Source organism: Globicephala melas, chromosome 7 (genome assembly GCF_963455315.2).
Source record: "Globicephala melas chromosome 7, mGloMel1.2, whole genome shotgun sequence".
Taxonomy (NCBI): domain Eukaryota; kingdom Metazoa; phylum Chordata; class Mammalia; order Artiodactyla; family Delphinidae; genus Globicephala; species Globicephala melas.
Window position 1 is genome coordinate 78,546,440 of NC_083320.1, and position 13,298 is coordinate 78,559,737.

Genomic DNA, 13,298 nt, shown 5'->3' on the forward strand with positions numbered 1-13,298 from the left:
TTCTACCATTTTCACTACCACCTAACTTTTCAGGTTTCAAGTTGGGTTCACATGTGTTTGGTACTACCCCCTCATCTGCTACCCATGTTAATTCTTCTAATTTTTTAATTGAATACCTAATAAAATGTGCTTACCTCAGCCTTCTATTAATTTCTAGTTTCTTATTTGACATTGAATATTAACTGATGAAGCTTATACCCTGCCTTTATTCATATCTTTATTTACTAAACTGTAACTCTTTAAAATTAGAAGGATTTTTTATTTTGTTTTGGCTCTTCACCAAAGAGGAATAATCCAGGCTTTCTTGTCAGCATTGTTGCTTGTATTCTGTGCCGTAGAAAGAGTACAGGAAAGATCTAGAGGAAGGCATCCGTGGGAAGGGTCTCAGTGAAATGGAAGATACGCCCGACATGCTAAGAGCAAAGAACGCCACTCAGATCCTCAATGAGGTGGGCACACAGCCAACTGCATGCACAGAATCAACCCAGCATCTCCTCCTTCTTAGCCAAGCTGCATAAAAAACCAGAAAGCAATAAAAAGAGAGTTTTTGTATTTCAGATTCCATATTCAACATGGTTATTAACCATTAAATAAAATATCTCGATTTTGGATGTGTTGATATTATAACAGTCTGTTTCTGTAGTGGCTATTGTAACCTGTTATTTATCTAATATTATCTGATTTAACCTTGATACATTTGTTGTGCCCATTTAAATAAAGGCAGCACAATGGAGTGGTGGGCACCTAAGTATAATCCTTTACATACCAAACCAGATTTAAAATGTGCTTTTATACTTTAATTTTCTAAGTAGAGAATGCTAAAAAGCGTTCCAAAGGACGCCTGGCATGAGTAGAATAGTTTCCTAAAGTGGTCTGCTGTTGTCACCACTCCATCCTGCCGCAGGGAAAGGTGAAGGCGACATCAGCAACTGAGGTGGCATGAGTTAAGTAACTTTTTTTTTTTTTTAATGCTACTATAGAAAGAATATAAGAGAGACCTGGAGCTGGAAGTCAAAGGAAGAGGCCTGAATGCCATGGCCAATGAAACTCCCGACTTCCTCAGAGCCAGGAATGCTACAGATATTGCCAGTCAGGTCAGTGTTACTGTTCCATGTCAGTCTTTCAACAAAAAAAGTAGCTGAGATTACAAGGACACAGTGTTGTCCTTCTGTTGTCTTGTTGATCAGTTACAGTTAAACACATATAGTGGCATCCCTAAATATCCACATGGTGGAATGCATTCTGATGAAAGGATCAGGGGCCCTTTGCCAGGGCTGCTTTCATCTGTCCTTCTCCTAGCTCTTCTGTAAACAACTGATGCCTTACTATCTGTTGTTTCTCTCTCTCCTTCTGCTTTCCCCTACCCTACCCAACACCACCCTGCCCCCGCCCCCAACTAGATAGTAAGCCTTTCAACAGCTAGGACTCAACCTTTCTTTCTGAATCTCACTCTTTAGCATAAAGCTATAGACACAATAGGGAAAAAATGTTGGCTAGCAAATAAATGAATCCTTTTGGATAAGAAATATTAATCACTTCTTAGTCAAACTAAGCCAACAAATGTGCACATTGTAACCATTTACCCAACTATTGGATGTCCTTTTGCAGGTTAAGTATAAGCAATCAGCAGAAATGGAAAAAGCCAATTTTACTTCTGTGGTTGATACTCCGGAGATCATTCATGCCCAACAAGTCAAGAACCTTTCAAGCCAGGTAAGGACATTCATCAGAACATCACTTATTGACCCCAATCATGAAGAACAAGTCTGTCCATTAATACCAAAGAAGACTCTTTCAAATCACAATTTTTCCCAGTGAAAAAGAAGGGGTTCGTCTATGATGCAAGTTGGAGTTAGAGTTGAGGTTTCCGTAGCAGAATTAAAATAAAGGAGGGAATTTTAAGGTACTGAAGAACTCTTACATGGTACCACCCATAATTTTTTTAAATTTATTTTTCCAGTTTTATTGAGATAAAATTGACATATATGACTGTATAAGTTTAAAGTGTACAGTGTAATGGTTTGGCTTATATTTACTGTGAAATGATTGCTTCCATAAGTTTAGATAGCATCCATCATCTCATAGAGATACAGTAAAGAGAGAAAGCAAAACAAAAAGACAAAAATTTTGCCCTGTGATGTGAACTCTCAGGATTTACTCTCTTAACACCTTTCACATGTAACATAGAGCTGTGTTAGAGCTGCATTCACTGTAGTCGTCGTCATGCTGTACATGACATCCCTAGTACTTATTTATCTTATAACTGGAAGTTTGTCACTTTTGACCACCTTTCTCCAGTTCCACCTCACCCTCATGAGTCTCCCGCCTCTGGTAACCACAAATCTGATCTTTTCTAGGCATTTGTTTTGATTTTAGATTCCACAAATAGGTGAGATCATACAGTGTTTGTCTTTCTCTGTCTGACTTCTCTCATTTAATGTAATGCCCTCAAGGTCCACCCATGTTGTTGCAAATGGCAGAATTTTCTCAGTTTTTATTCCATTGTACATATATACCACAACTTTTTTTTTTTTTTTTTTTTTTTTTTGCGGTACGCGGGCCTCTCACTGTTGTGGCCTCTCCCGTTGCGGAGCACAGGCTCCGGACGCGCAGGCTCAGCGGCCATGGCTCACGGGCACAGCCGCTCCGCGGCATGTGGGATCTTCCCGGACCGGGGCACAAACCCATGTCCCCTGCATCGGCAGGCAGACTCCCAACCACTGTGCCACCAGGGAAGCCCCTACCGCAACTTTTTTATCCATCATCTGTTGGTAGACGCTTAGGTTGTTTCCATGTCTTGGCTATTGTAAATAATGCTGCTATGAACATGAAAGTGAGGGTATTTCAAGTTAATGTTTTCGAATCCTTTGGATATATTCCTAGAAGTGGAATTTCTGGATCGTATGGTAGTTCTGTTTTTAATTTTTTGTGGATCCTCTATACCGTTTTCCATAGTGTCAAAACCAGTTTACAATCCCACCAACAGTGCACTATTCTCCACATCCTCACCAGCATTTGTTATCTCTTGTATTTTCGATGATGGCCATTCTAACAGGCATGAGTTACCACCTGTAATTAAAGAATCAGTCTCATAATGTGGATGTAAAATTTGTGTGCAAATCTGGAAGAAACAAAGTAGACCGCCCACATTTGGATTGTACAAATCTGGAAGAAACAAAGTAGACCGCCCACATTTGGATTATCAATTTTTTTAAATAAGATTGAGATTATGTCATCAATGCTAACCACACAATCTAACCTTGATTCCTCTTATGATGGGTAACTCTCCATCTTCCTACAAATAGAGAGATAAAGAAAAGTAAGATGTCCTTCATACACCAGGATATACCCTCATTTTTTTAATCTTCACTGCTGATCAGGAATCTGCAATTTACTTGAGTAGCCCCAAATTAGAATTTTTGCCTGTCTCCTAATCAGTGAGTTCTAAAGCAGTAGTTGCCTGGCCTGACTATACTTAGTAAACACCTGGGAATGTAGATTTCCTGGTCCCACCCTGGGAGCTCTGGCCAGGAGCCTGGACCACACCTGCTCACAGCTCAGCGAAAATATCCTTGTCACCAACCAAGGACTGGCATTCAGGAGGCCTTGCTGATGGCTCTTAACCCTCCTGCTTTTCTCCACCTGCCTGTTGAATAGCCTGGCTCCATCCAGTTCACTGTAGACATCCCCAAGTCCCTGCCAGGAACCTCAGGGGCTGTCAACCTCCCTCGTGTGCACCAGTCCACAGGGGCCTCCTCTGCCAGCTTTGCCATGACAATGGGTCCTATTAAATGCCTGGGCTCAGTTCTCCTGGAAAGAAAAGGCGTGGCACTCACTGACCCAGAGGGCTCTGTTTTATAACTCCCTAACATCCTTAAATAGTCAAAAAAATATAAAGGACTTCCCCCTCTGCTGAGTAGGAAGGGCTATTTTAGGTCCCATTGGCCCATATCCCTGTGTTATTCCCTATCCTTATTTCTTGGAATCTATTTCCAGAAAAAGTACAAGGAAGATGCAGAGAAGTGCATGTCATATTATGAGACCGTTTTGGACACCCCAGAGATGCAGAGGATCCGGGAGAACCAAAAGAACTTCAGCCTTGTGAGTTTTTATTGAGTCTAAGACACAGCTCACTGGTACCTGGGATGAGATGGGGCAAGAAGGATGCCTCTGGGCACACATGCTTGCGTATCTACCTGCAGCAGCCCTCCACACCTCCCGCCCGGGAGCTGTGTGCTCCTGTCTTCTCTGAACTCACCTTATATCTCAATCCCAACTCATAGCATGAAAGACCCATCTCTTAACTTTGTTGGTGGTTTCCTGTCACCGAATATGAACTATCACCATCTTCCATTGGTGGTGACATCTTTTTCAAAATTAACTCTAGGCAAGATATATATATTTAAAAACTAGTTTTAGGGCTTAAAAATTTAGTTTCTTCACAAAATTCTTATTAAAGAAATTCCCGTTGGCTATGTGACTATGATTATTGTAGCATAGAAATTTTTTTTTAAATATAAGATTTTAACTTCCTTTACACAATATAGGACAATACAATATATAAAACAATGTTGAAATCTTACCAAGATGTTTGCTCTTTTTTCATAGCTTCAATACCAGTGTGACCTTAAAAACAGTAAAGGAAAAATTACAGTTGTTCAAGACACGCCAGAAATACTGCGTGTTAAAGAAAATCAAAAGAATTTCAGCTCGGTATATTTACTATTTATTTTCCATTTAATGCTAACCTAATAATATCAGGCTCCTCTTTGAAAATATACTAGCCGTACGTTGTTCAGACAATTAACATCTAACCTCCTCAGTTAATGCTAGCAGTTATTTGTTAAAATTCCCCATACTTTGCTCTAAAATCATCACCCCAGAGACCATTTGAAATAACAACTTAAATCTGCTAACAAAGGAGCTTTTTTCTTTTTAACTTTTTAAATCCCAGAGCAGTAACGTGTTGTCTTGCTCCAGAAGATGGATTTCTTTCTGACACTGTGATTTATTATCCTTTCCCAAAATAACTGACTTTGTATTTCTTTAATGGATTTTGTGTTTCACATGGGAGGGTTTTTTAATCAACATTTTCTGGTTTTTCTCATCATGTATTAATACAGTATGATAATCTTAAAAGAAATTTCAAGATCTGGAAATTCAGATGTGTGTTGTATACGTGGTTTGAGTTATTGATGCTGATGCAGAAGACAGTCCAGATACTCCAGCACTTGCCTAAAAACATTCTCTAGTGTCTTCTGTTTTCACAGAAGCCAAGTTTCCTAGTCTTTCTCCAGGGATTGCTGGGTTTTCCTTTCTTCTGTGTAACACTGTCCTGATTCTGAATGCCCAGGTTTTATATAAAGAAGATGTCTCACCAGGAACGGCGATTGGAAAGACACCTGAGATGATGAGAGTGAAGCAAACCCAGGACCATATTAGCTCGGTAAAGACAGCCACTGGGGACTCACTTTCAAAATTTTCTGCTCGCCTTTGAAGATTTACACTGATGTCTGAGCTGCACTCATGACTTTTGTCACCAGAGGCAGCTTAAGTTGCTAAAATAAGGGTCATCTCATAATGCAGTGCCAAGGCAGTTTTCATGAGGGCTGGTTAGATGTAAAAAATGGAGAGGCCTGTGTCAAAGCAAACCAGAGCTGGACAGTAGTTTAAGCAGTTAAAACAACAACAAAAAAGATTTTTTATTCAGGACAATTGTGATATAGGGGCAAAGAGATCTTGGTATAGAGCTGAGCTCAATTCTAAATACAACAAGGGAAAGGAGGGATTTATGGGGGCGGGGATGGTTGGACAGGGATGGGGGGATGGGGAGGTCGGGGTGTGGAGAAAGGATAAGTGGATGGAAAATTACTCAGAAGAAACATCGGGGGTAAATGGGGGATTCTGCCTAAACCGACCTACCAGGATTTTTGCTGGAGGCAGGTCAAGGTGATCAGACTTCTCCTGGGGGATTGGGGGCGGAGGGCGTTAAGGAATTTGATCAGATATCAAGGATGATGAGACATCCAGGGTGGGGAATTTTGGCTAAACTGACTTAGCAGGTTTCTGGCTAAAATTGGGAGGTGCAGAGATGGTCTAGGAAGTCGGAAGCTCAAGGCCTAGTTGGGAAGAAGGTTCAGAGGAGCCTGAGTCAAGTTTGGTCAAGAAGAGACTCATTGTCACCTGTAAGAAAGTAGCAGTTGGGAGAGTCAGAGACTGGCTCTTCCTGGTGTGTATATGTGAGTGTGTCCATCCTGGGCCAATGAACTGTGGCTGTAAGACATGGAGACCCCAGGGAAGAGAAAGGGCTTCAGTCTAAGTGTGGACCCCACCCCAAAGAGACCAGAGAGAGCCCAAATGTCCGTGTCCTTGGCACGGACCCAGTATCAGCATGTGGCCCCCTTCCCCCTAAGCATAGGTTTTGTGCTGTTTAAACTGCGACTTCGCACGTCGCGGGGCTACTAATCAAACGCATGCACACGTTCCCACTTTTACACCTGCAGGTGAAGTATAAGGAGGCGGTTGGACAAGGAACCCCCATCCCAGACCTGCCTGAAGTGAAGCGCGTCAAGGAGACACAGAAGCACATCAGCTCGGTAATGCGCCCCCGGCCTCTCCCCCACACTCAGCCCTCCCCCCGCCGGCTGGCTTGTCTCACCCCGTGTCCCTTCTGCTGGGCTTCCCAAGCCCGAGGATGGCGCGAATCCTCCCTGCCCTGTGAGGGGCAGTGCGGTTTGCAAAAGCAGAAGAGGAAACTGTCTTGACGTAATCAAGGAGCACAAGGCACTAGGCTTCATGATTGCTCATCATACCTGCAGTTTCTAAAGTAAAATGTGCCGACTGTAGTAATAAGTTTATTGGGATGATCTCAAGGTAGTTAACCAAAAGCATATACATATAAACATAAAATAGAAAAGAAATATGTATACATGCATGGATGTATATACATACCTCAGGGCATTCTCCACGGTCCGGAAGACCCTAGGCAGCCTAGCGACGTCTCCGCGGCCACCTCCCCTCCCTTGCCCTGTATCCTCTGCTCTCTCCTTGTAAATACAGCGCGTGTTCAAGGCGCTGGCTGTCATCTACCCACAAGGGTATATTATACCTTAACCCTGTTCTCTAACAGGAATCGCAGGCACCTGTGCGCAGTGTGTGTTTTGGGGGAGGTGGGATTCTCCCACACCTGAAATATCAGGTTTAGTACACATTTCTCCCGACCTTCTGTCCGGCTAGCCCTGTCTCCGCCCACCCCCCACCCCCCGTCCCGCCTCCCCCAGCGCGCACGCGCGCCGCCCTTCCATCCGTAAGCAGTTTCTAAGCAATTGCTGGCTACTAGCAAAAGATTGTGTGAAGTTTGGGAAATAGTTGATGGCCCATAAAAGGTGAGGATCTTGGTTTCAGAGATCCGCCTGGCCCCTGGAGGCCTGAACTCTCATTTAATTTCCATTAGAAGACAGTTGCTATTTCTCTTGCAAGTCGTTTGTATTATTTAGACCTCATTCCCTTCGCATTCCCTGCCTATACTCTGGCTCCCAGTGGTACAGACTGCATTTAGAATTACATGTCCACTAATCCAGGAAAACCAGCCCGCATCTCCTTTGCTGCTTCTGATTGCAACTTCTTGCCTTTCTCTGATTTTGTTTTGTTCTGTGGTCCACGATCTGTTCCGTTGCCTTGCCTAGTAAAGAAATACAACTTTGTACCAAGGTGGTAGATATTTAAAGATCCTGAAAAGTTTCCTAGCAAAGAAAAGATATCAACACTAGTTTGTCAGTGATTTTAGGAATTAATCTGTGACACAAACCCCTAGGATTTCTGTGTTGCTCCCCAGCCTGTGCTCTAGTGCAACATAGAATCCATCCATTTAAAAAGAATTCATTCCTTCCTTTAGGCTGAAAATTCTTAACATTGGGAGGGAGGGAGGAATGGAAGAAGCTAAGAGGCTCTGGAAGTTCCTTACTTGTTTCATTAACATTTACAGTCCTTTGACACTACCCAGAACAAATAGGGACTCTTCCCTGTTCAAAAACACTAATTGGCAAGACCCAGCAGTCATCAGTAAAAATTTCAGAGAAAAATGCTCTTCCTGGAAAAATAAACTGTTTAAGTCTCCTTGCATTAAGGGTACGTGCAGTCTAAAGGCCAGCTAGGAATTTTCAGAAGAAAATACAAAACAAACAGAAAATTCTCAACAACTGTGAAGGAACAGAGGATCACATGGTTAGAAAAATCTAAGCCAAGCCATCTATTGAAGTACACATCTATTGTGGACCCATTATATTCAAGGGGCTAATACTAGATGTTATGAAATGGTTAGACTTTTTTCATTGTTAAATTCATTAGCACTATTTAATGCATTTTAGGAATGTACTAAATGTTGACTACAGAAAATGCATAATTTAGTAGTCTTCAAGGTAGTAAAATTACTACTTTTGAAGAGACAACATAGATATTTGTGGCATTTCCTTCCTTATTCCCTGAGTGTCATGTTTGAAGGCTAGATTGCTTTTATGAGTTTCCACCAAATAGCCCACATATAGCTGTAATCCAAACGATTCGTGGTCATTTTACTTTTTTAGATGTTCTAATTATCTTCCACAGGTTTTGTACAAAGAAAACTTGGGAACAGGCATTCCAACCCCTGTCACTCCAGAGATTGAGAGAGTCAAACGCAATCAAGAGAACTTTAGCTCGGTATTTACAAATATATCAAATAAGATACTTGATTTCCCATTAAAAAAATTACCGGAATAACCCATCATCCTTTTTTAAAAAGCAACATCTTAACACCAATTTTGTGTGTGTCCGTGTGTGTATGTGTGTTCCACCTGACCAAGACCATCTGGACTTACACAAAATGACTCAATTTTCTGATGGTATTTTAACACTTTTGGCGACTGACAAGTGTGAGCACTTAGATCTGAAATACTGTAAATAGAATTAACGTAAGATTCCTCACCATTCATAACTCAACCTTTTCTGTGGTACCTTTTCATGCCCAGAATTAGCATTGTAGAGTTTATCCTTAAAATGTGAAGTAAAAAATAAAAGCATTATCCTTACTAAATATTACTCACTAAAAAACCCCCTCCTCACACCCACCCCCTGCCCCCCATCTTCTCTCTTCCTTAATCTTTGTGTTTGTTTTGAATGTCTTTTGGGTACTTTCTTGTATCTCACAGGTTTTGTACAAAGAAAATGTGGGGAAAGGAACCCCAACCCCTGTCACTCCAGAGATGGAGAGAGTCAAACGCAATCAAGAGAACTTTAGCTCGGTATTTCTTAGGGGCCAAAAAATAAAATCCCTTATTTTTTATTTAAAATAATATTTTTAACACATTACCAATATATAATTTTCCTGTAAAAATACTAAATTCATATAATGAAAATAATGATACCAAATATTACCTCAGTTTTCAACCCAAATCTAATTTAGTATTTTAGTTCTGCTGTGAAATTTTAACTATGTTTTTCCTAAAACGTAGCTATTGATCACATTCCTTAAAAACCTGTAATACTTAGTGTTTCCTTCCTCAAATTCCCCTTGAATAACAGTAGGTGTTTCTAACCGGTGTGGCACAAGTCAAAAGTAAAATCTAACATGCCTCCGAAAGGATAATGTTAGCTAGAATTTTATTTGTATTTATTGTGGCTCTGTTTGATGTATTTTGTTTGCAGCTCTTCTTAAAAGAATGTGATTCTTGAACATTTTCATTCCAAAGACAACATAGCAATTCAGAGTAACTCAGAAATACAGATTTACTTGGCTCAGCTATTTCTGGTACATCACAAGAGATAAATGAGCTTTCCTTGGAATAGTTTCAGGATCATTGAAAGCTAATATTTATTTAGCTTTTAATATTTATTTTATTCCCCCAACCCCCCCCCCTCTTTTTTTGGTTCCCTAATTTAGAGTTACCAACAACTCATGAGGCATGTAAATTTCAGTTAACTTGAGTTGTCTCTGATAAGGCCGAGTCCTTGTCTTTGAGAGAAGGCTTATATAAGTGACTGACTCCTCCTGCAGCCTGGCAGCTCGGTTGCTATGAATGCCTCTTACTGATAGACCTCATACTGTGTGTGATGAAACGGCCAAAGGTGATCTGTACTTGTTCTATTTCTTAAAGTTATTTAGGCCAATTTTATGTCATTATGAAAACAAACAAGCAAAAATACTTTTAGAACCTATTTTAAAAGCTAAGTCTTCCTAAACAATGGGTCCAGGCTGATTTGATTGTTGATTTTGTGCACACAGATTCTGTACAAAGAGAACTTGAGCAAGGGGACTCCCCTCCCAGTCACTCCCGAGATGGAGTGGGTCAAGCACAACCAGGAGAACTTTAGCTCGGTATTTGGGAGAAAGCTCTTTTAACTCGTATTAAAAAAAAATGATAATACCGTTGTATAAAACAAAACTTCTGTCAGTCCCTTTAAAATAATCAGTTTAACACATTTTTCTAAAAAAAAAAAATCTCAACTAAATTTTTCTGTTTTCCAGATCTTTTACTCACCATTTGATTCTAACATTTTATACTTCCTATAATAGTCCCTTAAAACGTTTCATTGATTCCTTTCCTTCCCTTTTCACGTTTTATGGGACTTTTGAAGTTAATTGATGTCCAAAACCCCCAAACACTATAGCTTTATTTACTTGGGAATACTTTTATTTGATGTAGCTGCGTTAGCATTGAAAGAAAATACACAGGGCTTGAGGCCATGTGTAGAAATAGTGGCCCTTGCTAGGGACAAGGTTTAGCTTAACATAGATCCTATCTGGATAAACAGAGCACCAAGAAAGAAAATCACTTCAGTATTGGAACCCAAAGCAATCTTATCTTGATACTTGTTCTAAACAAGCCATTCCATGAATAGAAATCCAGATCTTCTGATCTTTTAAAAAATATACAAATTAGATCGTGAGTCTATATTTAATGTTTTCTCTTTTATTAATATTTTTGTTGCTAAAGAACTCTATACTACTCAATAGTCTGTGAAACTTTTATATAAGGATCTTAGATTTACTTATGCCTGGGATGGAGAATCAAATGTCATTAGGAAAATTTAGCTGGATTTTTTTTTGGGGGGGTGGGCAGGTAGGTAGGGCGAGTTTTGATCCAAAATGTTTTTTAATTCTCCATTTAAATATTTTCTGAAAGTTTGATTCTTTCACACAATTAAGTAACTTTCTTTGGTCCCACTGTCTTTGTTTTGTTTTGCTTTTTTGTTTTTAATTACTATTCACTAACAACCTTTTGATTTTATTAAATTTTCGGTATAAATTGATATTATTTTCGGAATGTTATATTCACTGTTTTCCCTATAGGTATATATTATTATTCCTTCTTTTGGAAAGGTTTACATTAATTTTCAAAACTATTTAAAAATCATTTTCTTCTGTATTACAGTAAGTATATTATTGTTCATATCTATTTGAGATATTAATGATCCTGGACAATTTCTTTTAAGTAACCATTTGTGTTAATTTTTACATAGGTTGCATTTAGGCAATTTTTATCCAGTGGTGCATAGAGCCTTTAAGATTCTATGGAAGATAAACAGTGCTATGTATTTAGACTTGACCACCTCTATAACTTGAATTTACCCAACAAAGACCAATTTCCTGTATTGCATAGATTTGACCTAGGGTTTAAAATATCTGTTATTCTGTAAAACAGATGTTCTGTGTAGGGAAAATAAATATTTGCCCATCTAATTAAAAAATAACCTTTCTATTGTACACTAAGCATTTTAGTAATTTTATGAAATTAATTTGATTTTTTTTAATTCCTAACACAGAAAACCAACATTTAATATATGAGTTAGCTTAAAAGTTGAACATCAAATACACCAGCACTTTAGCCAAGGAAATACGGAGCATGTTTTCATCCAGATCTGTGCTTGAAAAAACAGATTGACTTGGTGAATTTGTCTTTCCTGTTTGACGTCTGTGTTTCATAGTACGTTCCTTACACGATAGCTGAAAGGGCTGTTTTTGACTGCTCTTTTTTTTTTCTGGATGCTTTCTTGTATCGTACAGGTGTTGTATAAAGAAAACATCGGGAAAGGGATTCCAGTTCCCATCACTCCAGAGATGGAGAGAGTCAAACACAATCAAGAAAACTTTAGTTCGGTATTTAAAAAGCAAACAAACAAAAACCCTTTAACTAATTTTAAACCATTTTTTAAAAAGATTAATGGCTATATTTTAAAACCTAATCAACTCATCCTAGTAAAAACTTTGACACGTCTTGTGTCTTGTTTGCAACTTAATGCTGCCATTTCCCATGAATCAGTTTCCCCATTTTGGTTAAACATTAACATCACTTAAAAAATGTTCAATATGATATTCCAGCCTTTAAAAACATAGCATTCCCAGTCTCTAGGCACCCACATTATCCTGCTTTGGCAACTTTCAGTTGAACGTAAAGCTTACAAAAATTTATTCTGCAAATAAATTTAAACTGTTGGCTTCATTTCCTATTCTAACCTTCTTGGTCTCTACTGGTATTTGTATAGATATTTTCAGGTTTTTTTTTTTAGCATTTTGTCACTGTTCTCCATTTAAATATAATTAATTCTTCCCAATATGTTCACCTAAACTAAAAATTAAATACCTTGACTTCTTTTGAAAATCAACAAAAGAAGACTTGTGTGTATGCATCTTCATATATGCAGTGTTTATTAAACCTAAATATCCTTATGTGGTTTATTAATAACATTTCCAAATCAAAATAACTTCTTTGGTTCTCCTTCTGCCTCTGCCCTTTTTTCCCCCAACCTCATAACAAGCTGGGGGGCGCAGCTTGTTCCCTTCCATGGTGCTCTCCTTTGCTCAGTGATGCAGAGACTAGTTCAACAAAACAGTATAATTCTTTCAAATTTCTTAGCTTCCCTGCTCCTTCCTGCATTCCCTTGCTTTTAAGGACGTCTTTAGGCTCCTACAGGTTGGATCTAGAAGCTTCTGGTATTTCCCTTCCTCTAACTGGTCCTCTTCCTCCTTGTCCTTCTACTCCCAACTGCTCTGCAAGAAGGGGAGAGTGGTTGATTGCTCTTTTTGTTCTGGATGCTTTCCTATCACACAGGTGCTATACAAAGAAAACCTGGGCACAGGAATCCCAATCTCCATCACTCCAGAGATGCAGAGAGTCAAACTCAATCAAGAGAACCTTAGCTCGGTATTTTGGAAAGAAAGGGAAAATAGATGCCATTTAACGTCATAATTAAGTTGATTCTTAACATTTATTCTTCTTTTAAATCCACTTCCCTTCCTTTGCTTCTAACATACCTCACTTTAG

At 39.3% G+C, this 13,298-nt stretch overlaps 1 protein-coding gene and 1 long non-coding RNA gene across 5 annotated transcripts in view; one reads left to right on the top strand and one right to left on the bottom strand.

Moving 5' to 3' along the window:
• The window catches only part of LOC132597618 (uncharacterized), an 81,156-nt gene extending 73,911 nt beyond the window's left edge, over positions 1 to 7,245 (bottom strand). For 3 of the 4 annotated variants that reach the window (XR_009564633.2, XR_009564632.2, XR_009564631.2), the window contains exons 1-3: positions 6,952 to 7,245; positions 4,584 to 4,626; positions 135 to 510 (exon numbers count right to left, since the gene is read on the bottom strand). This is a non-coding gene — a long non-coding RNA (uncharacterized lncRNA). The remainder of the gene's footprint in view (positions 1 to 134; positions 511 to 4,583; positions 4,627 to 6,951) is intronic. The other variant, XR_009564634.2, reaches the window with a different exon arrangement.
• NEB (nebulin) overlaps positions 1 to 13,298 on the top strand; it is a 225,010-nt gene that overhangs the window by 201,899 nt on the left and 9,813 nt on the right. The window contains exons 142-153 of the mRNA XM_060302454.1: positions 339 to 449; positions 981 to 1,094; positions 1,609 to 1,713; positions 3,997 to 4,101; positions 4,609 to 4,713; positions 5,354 to 5,446; positions 6,504 to 6,596; positions 8,605 to 8,697; positions 9,186 to 9,278; positions 10,259 to 10,351; positions 12,041 to 12,133; positions 13,086 to 13,178. Coding sequence (XP_060158437.1) covers positions 339 to 449; positions 981 to 1,094; positions 1,609 to 1,713; positions 3,997 to 4,101; positions 4,609 to 4,713; positions 5,354 to 5,446; positions 6,504 to 6,596; positions 8,605 to 8,697; positions 9,186 to 9,278; positions 10,259 to 10,351; positions 12,041 to 12,133; positions 13,086 to 13,178 — 1,191 coding nt within the window. The remainder of the gene's footprint in view (positions 1 to 338; positions 450 to 980; positions 1,095 to 1,608; positions 1,714 to 3,996; positions 4,102 to 4,608; positions 4,714 to 5,353; positions 5,447 to 6,503; positions 6,597 to 8,604; positions 8,698 to 9,185; positions 9,279 to 10,258; positions 10,352 to 12,040; positions 12,134 to 13,085; positions 13,179 to 13,298) is intronic.